Source organism: Desarmillaria tabescens (assembly GCF_030435595.1).
Source record: "Desarmillaria tabescens strain CCBAS 213 chromosome Unknown EV420scaffold_41, whole genome shotgun sequence".
Taxonomy (NCBI): domain Eukaryota; kingdom Fungi; phylum Basidiomycota; class Agaricomycetes; order Agaricales; family Physalacriaceae; genus Desarmillaria; species Desarmillaria tabescens.
Window position 1 is genome coordinate 371,210 of NW_026848340.1, and position 17,922 is coordinate 389,131.

The 17,922-nt window shown below is 42.1% G+C and overlaps 2 protein-coding genes and 2 pseudogenes across 4 annotated transcripts; 1 reads left to right on the top strand and 3 right to left on the bottom strand.

Annotated features, from left to right (window-relative positions):
• Positions 1-848: 848 nt before the first annotated feature.
• Positions 849-946, bottom strand: EV420DRAFT_t214 (annotated as a pseudogene). The gene has a single exon. The product of its transcript is annotated as a tRNA-OTHER (tRNA).
• Positions 947-3,012: 2,066 nt separating this feature from the next.
• On the top strand, positions 3,013-3,110 carry EV420DRAFT_t213 (annotated as a pseudogene). Its single transcript has one exon. The product of its transcript is annotated as a tRNA-OTHER (tRNA).
• A 10,017-nt stretch (positions 3,111-13,127) lies between these two features.
• EV420DRAFT_1711847 (uncharacterized protein) lies at positions 13,128-14,489 on the bottom strand (the record flags this gene model as incomplete). Its single annotated transcript, XM_060479644.1, has 6 exons — positions 13,128-13,460; positions 13,512-13,813; positions 13,869-13,947; positions 14,004-14,239; positions 14,292-14,333; positions 14,387-14,489. 6 exons carry the CDS (start codon positions 14,487-14,489, stop codon positions 13,128-13,130), a joined length of 1,095 nt encoding a protein of 364 aa, XP_060326592.1.
• A 1,120-nt stretch (positions 14,490-15,609) lies between these two features.
• On the bottom strand, positions 15,610-16,826 carry EV420DRAFT_1483494 (uncharacterized protein; the record flags this gene model as incomplete). The annotated part of the gene is made up of 5 exons (XM_060469989.1): positions 15,610-15,657; positions 15,955-16,100; positions 16,267-16,358; positions 16,499-16,650; positions 16,755-16,826. 5 exons carry the CDS (start codon positions 16,824-16,826, stop codon positions 15,610-15,612), a joined length of 510 nt encoding a protein of 169 aa, XP_060326593.1.
• Positions 16,827-17,922: the final 1,096 nt, after the last annotated feature.

Here is a 17,922-nt window from a genome sequence, read left to right on the forward strand (position 1 = left end):
CCACAAGAACCTTGAATACTTCTCCACTACCAAGGTCCTTACTTGATGTCAAGTGTGCTGGTCCAAATTCCTCTCCCAATTCAACCTCATAATTCGATTCTGACTGAGCATACTTGATGGGAAACTGGATGCCCTTACTAGACAATGGGATGTCTATCCTAAAGAGGGGGATAGTGAATATGCACAAGTCAACCCTCACAATTTCCAACCCATTTTCACCTAAGAACAACTCTCTGCTTCACTCTGCACTATATTCCTTGAAGGCCCTTGTTCTACATGCTAGTGCTATCATGGACATTGACAAGCTTCATTCTGATATCAAGAATGCACAGCCATCAGATTCTGCTGCCACTGAAGGCCTTCGACTCACATTCTCTCATTCCAACCCCTCTCAGTGGTCCATGGATGAATCAGGACTACTATGTCTTGACAGTCACATCTATGTCCTGGATTCTGATGATCTCTGCCTTCATGTCCTCCAAAACAATCACAACCATATCTTGGCAGGTCATTTTGGTCAAAACCATACCCTTGAACTTGTCCAATGGAATTACATCTGGCCACAGATTTGTGAATATGTTTGCTACTATGTTAAATCTTGCACTATCTGCAGACATAACAAAACACCTAGACACCATCCTTTTGGCTTACTCAAACCTTTGCCAGTCCCAGAACATCCATCAGCCTGGTCTGCTAGATTTCTATTTGAAAGGTGTTAGTTGACAGTTAATTGTGATACATCAGGAGTGTCAGTTTACATCCAGCCCATATACAGTAATTCCATCAGGATGACAAAGTGGCTTAGTAAGCTTCCCAATCTGGGTCAATGATGGCATCATTAAAAAAGAGGGCAATTCCAGGAATTGAACCTGGGACCTCAAAAATAAATCCAATAATGTCACATGACTTTCTCAAGCAGAAATGCTAACCACTACACCATACTGGCATTATATTTATTATCTTTTCATCTCTATATATACCCTCTCTCCCTTAACATTTATGACCTCATATTGATGCCCTCCCTTTGCTCTGCTCTGGTGCGCTCTTTTGCCTTTTTAGGCTCCTCAAATCAGCCCATCAATTTTGGCTGGATCCAGTGGCAGTGCTGCATTTTTAATACCCAAAATAGGGGCTATTTTCCGGTCAAAATAGCTATTGGGCTATTCTCAGGCTACTGGCTGGGCCAGGGGATGGCACTATAATCTGTATAGACATAAACAACATAAAATAGAGCCCTCTAATGATGCATAGGAGCCCTGGATAGTGGGATAAAAGGGTAATATAATGAAAATCGCATAAATATTCGCTTTTGGGGGCTGCTGCATGCATTGGATCGGCTGGAGGACTTCACCAATTGATTCCCTGACCTTGAAAACACCCAAACGACCCCTCCACAGTACTTTTGGCACACTTTATTCCTGGAGATAAACGAAAATATTCGCTTTTTAGGGTGCAGCGACTCCAGCCTTCATTTATAGGGTCTCAAAAACGACAGAAATAATGATATTACAGTTTAGGAGGAGCACATGTAATAAATCCTATTTCTGGGCTTCGGACCACTTCGGAGTTTTGTCTATTGTGTTTATTGACCTGAATAACACTCAAATGACCCCACAGGACAAAGGAAACCATCAGAAATACGTGATAAAAAGAGTAATAGGGGGATGGAGGAGACATACCTTATATGTCGCATTTCTAATAGTTAGGGAGGGTATTCTTGTTGTATAACAGACTGTATATATTGTACAATGATGTGTACGAAGCCCCATGGATATCCGAAATGTATTGAATGAGATATGAGCAGATCATTCTGTAAAACAGGAGGAGCACATCCCATATTTTGATGTTCTGCTCATTCTATGGCCTGGGGACTATCAGAATCGGATTCCTTGACCCAAAAAACAGTAGGGCCACCTATCATCCATAGGAGCCATTTTACCCAGATAACACATACAGCCATATGTAGCAAGAGGACAATATAAGTAACAAATGAGAGAACATCTTATACTTCGGAGTTTGAACATCTGAATACCATGGATGATAGGTGGCCCTACTGTTTTTTGGGTCAAGGAATCCGATTCTGATAGTCCCCAGGCCATAGAATGAGCAGAACATCAAAATATGGGATGTGCTCCTCCTGTTTTACAGAATGATCTGCTCATATCTCATTCAATACATTTCGGATATCCATGGGGCTTCGTACACATCATTGTACAATATATACAGTCTGTTATACAACAAGAATACCCTCCCTAACTATTAGAAATGCGACATATAAGGTATGTCTCCTCCATCCCCCTATTACTCTTTTTATCACGTATTTCTGATGGTTTCCTTTGTCCTGTGGGGTCATTTGAGTGTTATTCAGGTCAATAAACACAATAGACAAAACTCCGAAGTGGTCCGAAGCCCAGAAATAGGATTTATTACATGTGCTCCTCCTAAACTGTAATATCATTATTTCTGTCGTTTTTGAGACCCTATAAATGAAGGCTGGAGTCGCTGCACCCTAAAAAGCGAATATTTTCGTTTATCTCCAGGAATAAAGTGTGCCAAAAGTACTGTGGAGGGGTCGTTTGGGTGTTTTCAAGGTCAGGGAATCAATTGGTGAAGTCCTCCAGCCGATCCAATGCATGCAGCAGCCCCCAAAAGCGAATATTTATGCGATTTTCATTATATTACCCTTTTATCCCACTATCCAGGGCTCCTATGCATCATTAGAGGGCTCTATTTTATGTTGTTTATGTCTATACAGATTATAGTGCCATCCCCTGGCCCAGCCAGTAGCCTGAGAATAGCCCAATAGCTATTTTGACCGGAAAATAGCCCCTATTTTGGGTATTAAAAATGCAGCACTGCCACTGGATCCAGCCAAAATTGATGGGCTGATTTGAGGAGCCTAAAAAGGCAAAAGAGCGCACCAGAGCAGAGCAAAGGGAGGGCATCAATATGAGGTCATAAATGTTAAGGGAGAGAGGGTATATATAGAGATGAAAAGATAATAAATATAATGCCAGTATGGTGTAGTGGTTAGCATTTCTGCTTGAGAAAGTCATGTGACATTATTGGATTTATTTTTGAGGTCCCAGGTTCAATTCCTGGAATTGCCCTCTTTTTTAATGATGCCATCATTGACCCAGATTGGGAAGCTTACTAAGCCACTTTGTCATCCTGATGGAATTACTGTATATGGGCTGGATGTAAACTGACACTCCTGATGTATCACAATTAACTGTCAACTAACAGTGTTTGATGCATCAAACTAGCAGCTACAGGTGCATCCATGGGATTCCATTTCTATGGACTTCATCAAACAACTACTAGATTCCAATGGATTCACTGCCATCCTTGTAGTCATCAACCATGCAAGTAAGCAAGCAATTTTCATTCCTACCCACAACACCATCAATTCTGAGGAGCTTGCCCAGTTATTTGTCACCCATGTGTTTACTAAGCATGGTGTTCCCAATCATATAACCTCTGACCATGGCTCTGAATTTATCTCCCAGTTCATGTGCACTCTCACTAAAGCCTTGGATATGGAACTTCACTTCACTTTTGGATATCATCTAGAGGCCAATGGATAAACTGAATATGCTAATCAAACTCTGGAACAGTACATTCACATCTACTGCTTCTACCAACAAGACAATTGGGATACCTTACTACCCATTGCCGAGTTTGCCTATAATAATGCTCCCAACACCTCCACCAGAATCTCTCCATTCTTTGCTAACAAAGGCTGTCATCCCAACATCACTGTACATCCTGAACGCGATATTGCCTCTGCCCAGGCCCATGACTTCATTGTTAACCTTGACAAACTTCACCAATTCCTTTGAGACAAGATCACTCATGCTCAGTCTGGTTACAAACTCCAAGTGGATAAGTGATGGTCTCTGGCCCCTAACTTCAAAGTAGGTGACAAAGTCTACCTCAGTTCTAAACATATCAGAACTACTTGCCCTACTGCAAAATTCACTGGAAAATTCTTAGGACTGTTCAATATCATTGTGCAGCCTAGATCCCATTCATTCACTCTCAAACTTCCATCAGACCTCTGTTCTATTCATCCTGTATTTCACATTGCTCAACTCAAACTGGTGGAAGCCAACACTATCCCTAATCATACCCAACCACCTCCACCCCCAGTTGAAGTCAATGGTGAAGAACAGTACAAGATTGCTCAGATTCTTGACTCTAAGCTCAACCATCGGTTCCATTGTCCACTCCTATACCAAGTTCAATGGTTGGGTTATGAAGGCACTGATGAAGAGTTTGCTTGGATTCCTGCTACAGAATTTTCTGCAGACAATTATATTGAAGATTTCCACTGTTATTACCCAGACAAACCAGGACCACTATCCAAAGTCACCATCTGCAAAGTTTTCTTAAAACCCTTGCCCATCTCTTCTTGAACCATCCCTAACTTATTGGCTCCCTATGGTTTCTGCCCCTTGAATTTCAAATAAAATCCTGGAAAACTATTGCAAATTACCTTCCTAATCAGGAATGAAACCCATCAGACACCTATTTCTTGGTTTTCCCTCTTCTCAATCACTCAAGTGTACAAGTCAAGATATCTATATATTTATGCCCATCAGAGCCTATGCTATCAAAATCCATGCACATTCCAAAAAGTAATCCAAGTCCAAGAAGTGTCTAGGGGTCCACAGGCACCAACTCTCCTATCATCACATCTTCCTTCTCTCCATTTACCTTATCCTCTTCCCTCATCTTTTCCTCGTCACTCATCACAATCAATTTCAACTCATCCAACTCCAGAATCCCTGTGGAATGTGCTCCTGGCAGCATTTCTGGCTTTTTCTTCTCCTTTTCATCAAATTCCCCGTTAGAATGCTCTACCAAAAATTCCTCCACATGCTTCAAATATACCTTCCACATTGCCCACTCACCTCAACAGCCCCTGCACTCATAATACCAGTGCCTTGTATCCAAAAACCTTTCCCTAGCCTCTAAGGCTTTCTCCAGACTGTCCTTCCTGTGGTACCTGTGCCAGAACACCATATTCGCCAACTCAAAGTGGTCATTGCCATTGAACGTATCAGGTCCTGTAACATGGGCATGTCATACTTGGGCAACATCCTTGTCAAGTCACATGTGCATCACCTTCTATAGGGCCTTCGTGTTGACATTCTTGAGCTTCTCAAACTTGACCTTTGATGATTGAATCTCCTCCTTGTACTTTTCAGGGATAAAATCCCATGGGTACTCCAGTTCATTGCCTGAATGAAAATTGTTGACCAAATCATTGATGTGGCTTCCAAGGACATCCACCTTCCCTTCTACCCTTTTCAAACTCTCCTCAAACTCATCCATCTTGTCGTATATCTTCTGTAAGAGGTCTAGGACCTTGTTGGAACCCATGGCACCCAATTCTCCATCTTGATTGAAGACACACTTCATCTTCTTTAACTTACAGTGCTCACAAGTACAACTGCTCCTAATAAAACATTTGGCATTGTCAGCCTTACAATGCCCACAATGCTCTATGCAACAAGTCAGCAAAATATTTGGAACCTGCAGGTAAATATACCATTGTCTTTATACTCCTTGTCATCCACCTGCATCTCAGGCTCTGTCTTCAACTTTTTCAAGGGCCTTCCCAATGGCCCCACAGTGCCCTCTTCTCCACTCTGCACCACTGCACTAGACTTAACTTTCCTCTTCTTTGATCCCCCCATTGATATGCTGTCTATGCATTCACACCTAGATTTTGTGATTTTATAACAATACTATTACATGTCTATCCAATACTAGTTAAACAATAAGGGCTATAGTTGAGGCTTCGAACTGATAGTCGAGTTAGCATGCTACTAGTTGAGTCAGGACTTAGGGACAATACCAATAGTGGGTCAGACCTACCAGCCGACCAGACTAGTGCCTCTGAACTAGTGAGACCCAGTAAAATACAGTCACTAGTAATGAGTGCAGCTGCTAGCACCCAAACAAGAAGTAAGAACCCACACAGACCTTGACCATCCAGTCACTAGTAAACCAATCTGGGCAGGAACACCTAAGTCAAGATCACTAGTCATGCTAGCACTCCAGATGGGACTTAGAAATGAACAAGTAAAGACATAGCCCTTAGCTCAGATCTGGCTAGTGCAATACAGATCTAATATGATCGGTACTAGTATAGCCAGGCAGCACCCTGATCACAATCGATCAGTTGCTACAGGCATGGTTACCTGACTATTCGTATAGCCATGTCACTAGTGGAGCACTGCTGGGCAAAGAGTGCAGAAACAACCCAATAGCAGAGTCCCTAGACCTGCTACCCAATAGAAAGACCAGCCTAGGCTGACTATGGCATGACTATTCACCATTATTCATGACTAGCCAAGATATTCTTATCAATATTACTCCTATGAATCTATTTATATTTATCCTGTACCTTTCTTCATAGTATATAAGTAGTAGAGGGGGCAGCCTAGTGAGCTAGGCAAGCCATCCCTGTGATTGTGACCTACTAGTCAGTATTCTAGTGCCCCAATTAAAGGCTTTTGTGCTTAACCTCGATAAAGTGTCTACTAGTCACTTAGTCACCTATAGTATTGAACAAATTGAAGTGTCTTAAAGTTGCCATTCCATCTTGGAGTGACTCAGAGCATTTCAAAGTTAGTTAAAGTATTTGTTCTCAGGCCAAGAGTGCCACTAGTCGAGCCTAGGGTGCTGCTAGTCAAGTGTAGACTGCTTGTGAGACCCAGTATTTGGTCCAGAGTGCCACTAGTTTCAAAGTATCAGAGTTAGACTGAGTGCAGTTGCTCAACCCAAGTCACTATTTATCCAATCATGTCTTAAAACCCCACTAGTGTGAGTATTACATCTTGTGTAGCTCACTAGTACCAAATATACATCTTTAAACAACCTTTTCCTGATTTGTTGAAGTCTGCAGAGTGCTTCTATCATACTCAAAACACCCAAACTCAATAATATTGGTGATTTGTGTAGAGTAGTAGAGGGTTTTGGTGTTGTAGTGTTCATCTCCATTCACTAGCCTTTTGTCACTCACCATTACTGAGCACATCACCATGGCCTCTGAATCTGTCACCTTACTCTTCCCCTTCCTGTCCTTCCTCTGCTTCACCAACTTCCTCAACGCCTTTCCTTTCAGGTCCTTCTCCCTTTTGTCATCCCCCTCAGACCTGCTACCACCTTTTTCCTCCTCATCACCTTTCTTCTCCTTCTCCATTTCCTTCTCAGCTTCTGCAGCTTTCCTAGCATCCTCTAAAGCCTTAGCAGCTTCCTCCTCATCCCTCCTCTTCTTCTCTGTGGCCTCCACCTTTGCCTTTGCCTCCTCCTTGGTCTTTTCAAGTCTTGAGGCCCTCTGCTTCTTCCTCTCATCCTTAGCCTTCTCTGTGGCTTCCAGCTTAGCCTTTTTCTACTTGTACTTGTCCTGGTGCTCCATGGCCTCATTATATGCCTCAATATTCAAAAAGATGGAGGAGATGGTGGTGGTTTAAAGTCAAGAGGTGAAAACTCATGTGACCAGCCTGAAAAAATTCCATGTGGTCATGCTTGGCCATTGGGATCTGCATCCTTGAGGGCAAGAACACTAAGAGGGGGATACTGTAATGCGCATGCTGATGAAGCCCAATCCCAAGCTGAACTCCAACAAACTGCATCTCAGAATCCTATGGATTTCAATTCCCAGTTTCTATTTCATATTCCATTTTATATTTCATCTCTCCATTTTAATTTATCAATAGCCTGACATCAGTAGCAAACATGTCATCAGACTCCATCAGCCACTGACTAGTAGATTACAACTTCCAACCACCCTAGAATGTAGACTACTCCAAGTAGGAACTAGATTGGACTCCTAACTAGTATATAAGCCTTAGAATTACACTGTAGATACTCAGTTCAAATATCAACTTGGTTCAGCCCAATTCTCTCTCTCACTCTCTGACTCTTAAGTCTAATCTCTCATTCTCCAGTCCATGGAATTCTGATCTGCTGGACTTATCTCTTACCTTGTCTCTGACATTCCACAGACTTTCATCTATATTCATCCTAGGGCTTCAGCTCAGGGGTGACATTGCTAATAGCTTTGCCTATGCCTGATGCATTCTGTGGCTTCTGCTACATGCAACTTCTGCCACATTCCTATTGGCACAATCCTAACACCTGGCTGAGGCATGAGTGAGACCAACACTCTTGTTGTCTCACCAGGTATGTTCCTCAGGCTCACAATCATTTCTTGTACCAATACTCAACACTCCTGTCATCTCGCCAGAATCAGATCAAATTGTTGTAATTTTGCATGATATTGAATACACTATGTCTACTCCAGATCCTTTGCTACTACTGAAACACCAATGTCCAACAATGCTCCCACTTCTGACTTGCCTCCAGCAAACAGTCAATCAACCATCTCAAGCATCAGAATGACTCCTCAACCAGCAGTGTTGAATGAGGAGGCCCCATCTCTGTAAATCAATCCCACATTGTTGAGGATTTCAGAAGAGGAGAGGTTACCAAAGCTCAGGCAACTTTCCTCCTCAGCACAGAGCTCACCTCCCATTTGGCTATGCACCCAGCAGTCCCAAATGGGACAGGAGGAGGAAGTCCCCATGGGGAGAATGACTATGAGCATGCCTTCCAAGTTTATGTTGACATGCTCAATGAACATGAAAGAGATAATGTGGATGCCAGAGAACAGGGCAACAACCAGCCTGGATCAGCAGGTCAGGGTGAGCATGTCAGAGATGAGAGACTAGAGCATGAAGAAAAGGGTGATCGACAACTTGTTAGGGGAAGACAACAGCCCAGAGCTGCATTGCTCTCAGATGAAGAGGAGGAGGATGATGACAGAGCTGTGGTCCACTGAGCCAGAGTTGATGAATCAGTGTACCCATGGGCTGTGGAGGTTGAACTCGAGCAAGCCCTGCTTCACCTGGAATTGCAACAAACCCTTGCTCTCATCAACCTCTACACATCTGACATCAAGGCTGCTAAGAGAAGCTTCCTCAACTCACTGGCCTGCCCAGACTTCCCTAACTCCGAAGTCAGAAACCTCCTTGTGTGAAAGGCCATCAACCTCGATGCCATCTATGCAGCTGCCCACTTGACTACCATCAACAAGGTTGAGACCCACTCCCTGTCAGACAGGCTCATGATCAAACTCACTGATGGAAGCTCCTCTGCTGATCTCAAGCAGAATATCAAAACCACTGCTGAGTGGAGCATGACATGGATCACCTATACCAGTGCCATGCTCATCACCTTCCCTCACTGAGCACAAGAGCTTGGGTCATATCATTGATACATCATCTCACTCTTCAGAAGTAATGTTATCAAGTCACATGCTCAGATCCTTAACCTGGACAAGGCTATCAGGGGAAGGGCAGGATGCTTCTGTGACATCCCCAAGTTCAGCGATCTTGAATATTCCCATCTATCATCATCTGGACTCACCTACAACAAGTTCAATGCAGATACCAGGATTAAGCAGAGAGGAACTGACCAATCTTGGAGTCAAGATCCATGTCACTATTGGAATGCAGAACACTGTCCATTGCCAGCAGGAAAGTGCCGATACAGGCATGTATGCTTGGTCTGTTGAGGCAGTCATACTGCTGACAAGCACTCAACAGCTGGACCCTCAGCATGAGGATATGGGGAGAGGAGTATGAGAATGTGGCTGCAGTTGACACTATCAACAGTCACCCAGACTTGTTCAAGATTATGACACCAATCAAGATTGATGTCTTTGAAGCTGTGTTAGCTCACCACCTGAATCAACCATTTGTAGATTCAGTTATTGTTGGGCTGCATGAAGGTTTTTGGCCATGGGCAAACACCAAGCCAACCAATGACTATTCCATCACCTGGGACCACTCTCAGATGACCCCATGGTCAGACAGTCTGAAATGGAACAGCAGTTCATTTCAGACTACAGGAACAACAAGGTGGAAGCTGGACAGTTTTCTGCCCCATTTGGACCAGAGCTACTGCCTGGAATGTACAGTACTCCCATTCATATCATGCCTAAACCTCACATTGACAATTTATGAATAGTTTCTAACATGTCAGCAGGGCCATATGCACCCAACAACATGGTGTGTCACTCAGACATAGCTGGTGCAAGGCTAGACATCCTCCAACACTTCTTCACTGCACTCCTCCATTTCCAGTGGCACTCACCCTGTCATGCTAATGCTCAACTTGTGGCCTTCAAGTCTGATGTTTTGAAGGCTTACAGGATATGCCCTATGATGCCATTGTGGCAGTTAAAACAGGTGGTAACCATGGGATATCTGACTGAGGAGCAGAGGATATAGGGGGTGAAGAAAGTTTTAGTCTGGAATGTGGATAGGAATAACAATTTCAGTGGCTGAGGTTCTTTCTGTGTCTACTACAGTGTCAGTGGCCTCATTATGTAGATCACAATTCATAAGGAGGGTATCAAGGATCTTTTTGATTATGTTGATGATAATTTTTCTTTTGACTTTGCTTCCTTAATGTTTTTCTATCCTCCATACAAGATGGAATTCCCAGGGAAGCAAACTAAATTATTACTGCTGTGGGATAAGATTGGTGTGCCTCACTTGTGCAGAAAACAGTTGTATGGAGAGATACTGGCAATTATTGGCTTCGACATTGATGTCAACGAGATGATGGCAACCATGTCTCTGACTGTGAAAAAGAAGCTCATCGATAAGCTTCTCCTCTTCATTGTGTCTAATTGACAGCTGCTCAAGGAGTTCCACCAAATATCTGGGTGAAGCAACTGGTCTTTCAATGTCTTTCCTTTGTTGAAGCCTGGCCTTTTGTCATTGTATGTGAAGGCAGCTGGGAAGGTGAATGGCTTTGTGCAGGTGAAGATTAATAAGGCTATTAAAGAGGATCTTATGTGGATGGTCAATCACATTCACAATGCTTCAGATGTCTTATGCTGGAAGGCTAAGGATTGGGACCTGCATTTGGATGTGACGATGACTATAGTTTGTGATGCTTCTTTGGATGGGATGGGGTTTTATGTCCCTGCTCTGGGCCTAGGTTTTTTCTGCCTGGTAGCTGATATGCCAGCAGAGGATGTGGTCATTTTCTTCTATGAGGCACTCTGTGTGTGCTCTGCTGTGCACTGGGCAGCTCACAAGTTCCATCCTGCTTTCCTGAAGTGACTGACTATCAAGACCAACAGCAAGAACACTGTTGATATATTTAACACTTGGCATGCTACCCCTCATTACAATGCTATTCTGAAGTCTACAGTGGATGTTCTCATTGCCAACAACATTGACCTTCATGTGATGCATATCCCTGGAGTGCAGAATTGAGTTGCTGATGCTTTGTCTCGCTCTCAATATAGTGAGGCCACACATTTGGACCCTGAACTCATCATACTTCCTTTTCAGCCCCCATGGAATGCAATGGGGGTAGCACACTGTTAATGGAGATATCACCAGGGTCCAGACAACTGGTGCATAAACCCTGGACCCTGGAGCATTTGCACCATGAATGTGCTGTCATGCTTGGCTTTGCTATTGATAAATCATCCTTTTCATCCTACATCTCTGTGTTGAATTGCTATCTCACCTTTTGGAAGATGCATCACTTCCCTGTTAAGCCCACTGAAGACACCCTCAGCTTTTACACAGTTTTCATGTGCTACCATATCAAGCCCAATTTCATTGATTCATATCTTTCTGGGATCTGCAACCAGCTGGAGTCCTTCTTCTCTGGCATGCATGGCATCTGTAATGGCCTCATGGTATCAAAAACCTTAAAAGTTTTCTGGTATTTATAAGGATTGCATGTGAAGAGAAAGCTACTCTTATCTCACAACAATGTGAAACTTGCAATCTGCACATTTGCCAACTCCACTGACTACAATGACCACCTGTTTGTTGCAATGCTCGTCATGGGTTTTTAATAGTCTCCTTCACCTTGCCAAGCTCAGCATGCCTGATACAAAGAAATTGAGATCATGGAGGAAAATTGTTCACTGATCTTCTGTCGAGTGGTACCCTGATATGTATGCTTTCTTGCTACCCACCCACAAAGCAGACACCATGTTCGAAGGCAACAAAGTCGTCATTCCCTCTGCTGATGATGTGACTATCAACCCTCTCTCAGTTTTCACCAGATATCTCACTGGCCATGATAAATGCTTTCCTCTTCATCCCAGTCTATGGATCATGTCTCATGGATCCACCCCTACATGAGCATAGTTTATCAGATGCCTTCAGAAACTTTTCCCCACCCCTAATTTTGCTGGCCAATCTATATGTGCTGGGAGAGCTACTGCTCTCACAGAAGATGGTGTCCTCTCTTATCTAATTCAAGCTCATGGTCATTGGTCTACAGATGCCTTCGCACTCTATGTTCACAAAAACCCAGTATTCTTGGAAGCCATGATCAAATCTCACCACATTTAACCACTATTTCTTGCATCTTCCCTGTGTTTTCCTCACTCTCATCTCATCCCTCAATTCTATTCTATTTACCCTTTAGCACTCAAACATGCTTGGCGTGAGGATTGTAATAATATTCCACCCTCGTTGGTGGGTTTCCTGCTAGACTGGCTATCATACCATGCACTCCTATCAATTAGATTGATTTTTATTAGTTTCATATGGGTATGGAGAATTTCAATCAATACCTATTACTTTTGGGATGTAATGTGTCAAATTAATGAAATATGTTATTTTAACAATAAAACTTACCTCTACCAGATCATCCTTCTCTTTTATCATTCTCATATAAAATACAGTACATGGGATACACTATACCATTGAGACCCTTTTCTCATACAGTATACAGTCATATCTTATATAGCCATAACTGTATATAATATGGTGTACATTCCTACTAGAAGCTGTGGGCTTCTAGAAAGTGATTCATGTTCTTTCATCATATTTATCATAAGTTGATTTGCATCAATACTCAGGTACTCTTCAAAGATTGTTGTTCTATAAAGTTCTTTGAATAGTGTTAACAGAGACTAAATATATGCAATGGCAGCTTGCTGACATTCAAATAATTAAAAAAGACTGTCATCTACTACTATATTATCTAGATAAGTATAAGATCCTACTTTGTCAGAACAAAAGGATGAAACTGGGTAAAAACAAATCTCTAAAGTCAATAGCATATCAATGCCTTTGGACAATAATGACATCATTGATCATGTCAGAACCACCATCTACTTCCTCTGGCAGAGCCTCCATGTTATCACCATGCATAACTCTCTGCCTGACATCCTCCTGATAACCTCCTAGAGGGTGCTCATATATTACATTCCTCTCTGGTTGTTGTGCTTCAAGATCATCACTGAGATTGATGCTAATCATGGAATCCTCCTGTGAGCTTGTCTGAGAGTGACCAGGCCTAAAGTTGAGTGATGATGCTATGCTTCCTTGCCAAGAGTCATCTGGACGAGCATGTCCTGCTACAATACGCCCAATAAGGAGTGTTGGAGTAACACCCTATATATGATCTTTATTAGATGTAAAAATAAAAAAGAAACATGCACGCACTCTTAAAATTGCTGCAAGACGATCAATATAATAGTAGGCTGAACTATTGGAAGCATCAAGAACAACATATAATATCAAGGATATGGAAAAAAGAGCTGCAGATTCAACAAGGACTTCAATCATATGACCATAAACTCTGAGACCACCATTGTTTATCTGTCCAACTCTCCAAATGCGATATATGATTAGTAGTGTGCAAAATAATGTTGTAGCCAGTGAGAAGGAGATATAAAGTATTTGAAGAAGTGGATTCATCATAAAGCCTGACAGAAATTCTTGGTGGAAGACTAAGATATTGCAAACTGATGCACTAAATTCAGATTAAAGAAAACTACAAAAGATGACAGATAACTGTACCAACACCAGAAAATAAACAAAGAATGGGAATGAGAACAATTAGCCAGCACTGTCCCCAGACTTGCCAACAACGCCAGATCTATATTTTGAAAAATTAAGTTGAAATCAAAATTTCCAGTAAAAAACATAACACACCATGGTAGAATCTGCAAGGATAGTACTAATAGTGCTGACAATACCTGCTCCAAGTGTTTCTACTGGGACATTGGCCTCTGCATATGTAAAATACTTGGTCCACAGATTTTGTCCATGGTCAATAAAGGCAGAGCATATGCTTGACCATGTGATGGCAACATTAATGGAAGTTGTGATATAGAGGACTATGGTAACAATAACCAAGCCTCTTCTTATTGGTTGAGACTTAGAAATATCTGTATACACTAGTCAGCTCAACTACTAGTCAGTTAGATATGACTCATTCACAAATACTCCACAAAGTTACAGCAAGGACACCTGTGTATATGCCTGTGGGTCTAAGGTCAAACAGGATTATTGAGAATTCAAGTGGATATATGCACCATGTAATAGAAAGTAAAATATGCCTGAGTTTAGTTCATAGTCAAGCAATTGATGTATTGCAGCCTCAGTCAAGCCAGGTGGAAAATCTGTTTGAGCAGCCATGGAAGGTATGTGAAGAGAGTAGTAATGAGCCTAGGTAGGGTTTATTGATAAATTGGCTAACACAAGTTCTCCTTATTATATACAGCACCCACTCTGAGAAAATTTTGCCTGTAATGTTAAATAGATAATCCCTATACTCCAAAAAAGCAATATGATAAGAAATGAAAGCTTGGTCTAAATTGGACCTTTGATCAACAGTAGTATTTTATGGTGTCATCTTGAATTATCAGAAGAGAAGGGTTCCTGTATATGGAGATACTATCAAAACAGTTTTCACAATGAGCTAAAACCAGCACAAGTGTTGTTGTGCAGATTATTCAATTGAGGTAATTAGCATCTAGTATGAGAATCAGTGTCATTCTCTATAATGTAGAGTATTCTCTCCTTGGTTGATCCTTGGTAGACTATCATATGATATTTTTTTAACAGATGGCTTGGAATAAGACAAAATGTCCACTTTCACAGATAACAGATCTTATGTATACAAGCATCATGTTGAGAGCATTAGCTAATATTGCCACTGGAGTCATTGTAGAAGATCATCTCACAAACAGTAACACTACAATCATACCTCAAAATCTTATTCTGACAGTGATCTATTCATAGCATAGGCATGATTGTTCACTCTGAAGATGGTTCACACTGTCAGGAATATAGTAGTACTAATACATGTATACTGGTCCAATGTGCCTTGTGTCTCAGCTCAACTCCTGGAAAAACTGGATAAAGTGGTAGCACCATAATGGCCTTTGATTATCAATAACCATCATTGCAACACCATCACCTCAAAGCTAGTTGCATGAGCAGGGACATTGTCAGCTGCAACAATGGTCTTTTAATATCTCACTGAGTATCTTGCCCTGGACTACAGTGTCTATCTGTTCCCCTCTCTCATCATCTCAGGATACCATCAGCACCCACCCATTAAACTTTGGTATTCCACCTCAAACAGTACTTGTAACCATGCTGAACAAATTTATGCTGATCAAGTGTTGCATGCAGCATTGTGTGTTTGATTTGATAGAAGCAGGTGAGGGAAAGGCTTAGTATAGGGATGAGGTCTTATATTACAGAGGTATATCAACTGTGTGGTGGGAGGTGTAAGAGCTAACGTGAATAATCAGTCATATTCTGCTTGGTCATCTTTAGACTGTTCATGCTCATACACCTGTGGAAGACACCTGTATATATCAAACCCAGTCAATTAACTGGGGACCTATATAGGGTAGTCAATGCTGTCACTCTCCCTGGAGACCATCACAGCTAGTCATGGCCCTCCCCTATGCTCACTGGGGCACAGCCATGCCTTCACTGCTCATCACTGGTGGCATGCACTTGCCCACTCATTGTGGATGCTAAAATTCCATTTTGGATGAAATCTCAAAATAGGTTCAATCAATCTAGCTTTTTTTGGGCCAGTTTTTTCAGGTAGTGGGGCAGCTCATTCTGCATCATATGCACTCACTGCTGATGGGCAGGATGGGTCTATTTTTAGAAATTTTTCAACCATCTTTTTTTTTTGTTGATCTTGATAGACACCATTGTTCTTCATCTTTTTCATGAATTTCATTTTTTTGGGTGGGCAAAAGCATGTCAGCTTGTGGCGGGATGCTGGTGGGATCAGTTAAAAATAGATATCCACATCAAAATCCATCTAGAGGTTTACAAATTACTACTCTCCTGTTTGCACTCAGCAGAAAATGTAATCCAATTTAAGCTATCATACATATGCATATAGGTGTCCAACAGCCTCGTTACACTGACAGCTCAGCCTCACCTTCTAAATTGTCCTCTGAATCATCTGAACTCTCTTTCTCATCATCCTCTTGATCACTCTCTGGCTCTGGCTCCACATCTTCTAACAGCATCCTCCACATCTCTTCAAATTTCATGATCAGTTTGTTCTAAAGCATTGCCTGCCATTGTGCATAGGCAAGTAGACTCTTAGACAAACCATTGTCCCTACAACCTCTCTTGCAGCCTCCTGATCCTCCCACCATTTGGCTTACCAGGCCAGGAACTTGAGAACTCGGTGCATTTCCTCACACAGCAACAATACTTCCTCTACACCTCTCTTTGACCATGTGTGGCCTTTACACCATTCTGCCCATAGAATTTCCTTGTTGTGGTCAGTGCTGTCTTTGATGTTGATAGAGGTGGTCTGCCATATTCAGGACAGCATACACCTAGTTTCTCCAGTACCATGTTTTAGGTTGCATTCATCCACTTTCAGGTTAATTTCCTCCTCTTCTTCTTCATCCTCACTGGTATGGATGGCCCCATCATCATCTTTGTTGGTGCCATAGCATCCTGGTCCTCACTTCTTTCACTCCACATCTGTATAAGCCCTGATATCCTTGTTATCCAGCACTCTCAGAGTCTTCTCCCACTCCCCTGGTCCTGACAATTCCAGCTTTGCTGTGCGTTGAAGAGGCTCTGTGCATGCCAAGCTAGAAATGCACCAGCATATAAAACACTAACGCACCCACACTCACACTCTCACACACACAAACCCTCAGTAGTTCAGGGGAGATGTGCAATACAAGCACATAATAACAGTAATATTGAAAGAAGCCTTGTGCTGATGTGCTCAGTAATGGCAAGTGACAAAAGGCTAGTGAATGGATATGAACACCACAACACCAAAACCCTCTACTACTCTACACAAATCACCAATATTATTGAGTTTGGGTGTTTTGAGTATGATAGAAGCACTCTGCAGACTTCAACAAATCAGGAAAAGGTTGTTTAAAGATGTATATTTGGTACTAGTGAGCTACACAAGATGTAATACTCACACTAGTGGGGTTTTAAGACATGATTGGATAAATAGTGACTTGGGTTGAACAACTGCACTCGGTCTAACTCTGATACTTTGAAACTAGTGGCACTCTGGACCAAATACTGGGTCTCACAAGCAGTCTACACTTGACTAGCAGCACCCTAGGCTCGACTAGTGGCACTCTTGGCCTAAGAACAAATACTTTAACTAACTTTGAAATGCTCTGAGTCACTCCAAGATGGAATGGCAACTTTAAGACACTTCAATTTGTTCAATACTATAGGTGACTAAGTGACTAGTAGACACTTTATCGAGGTTAAGCACAAAAGCCTTTAATTGGGGCACTAGAATACTGACTAGTAGGTCACAATCACAGGGATGGCTTGCCTGATTGCTAGGCCACCCCTTCTACTACTTATATACTACAGAGAAAGATACAGGATAAATATAAATAGATTCATAGGTGTCAAGCACCAACTCAGAAAAGCAAGGTTGAGCCTTAGTTTGTCACTTGTACTTTGGTGAAGTGAAATGAAGGTAGCGATGCAGTTCGTTTGTTAGGTAGTCAAGACTTAATTAGTCACGGAATTTGGAGTTCAAGTAAAAGTTGGGAATATATGACTTTAGCTGAAGCTGGGGTTTAACCCACAG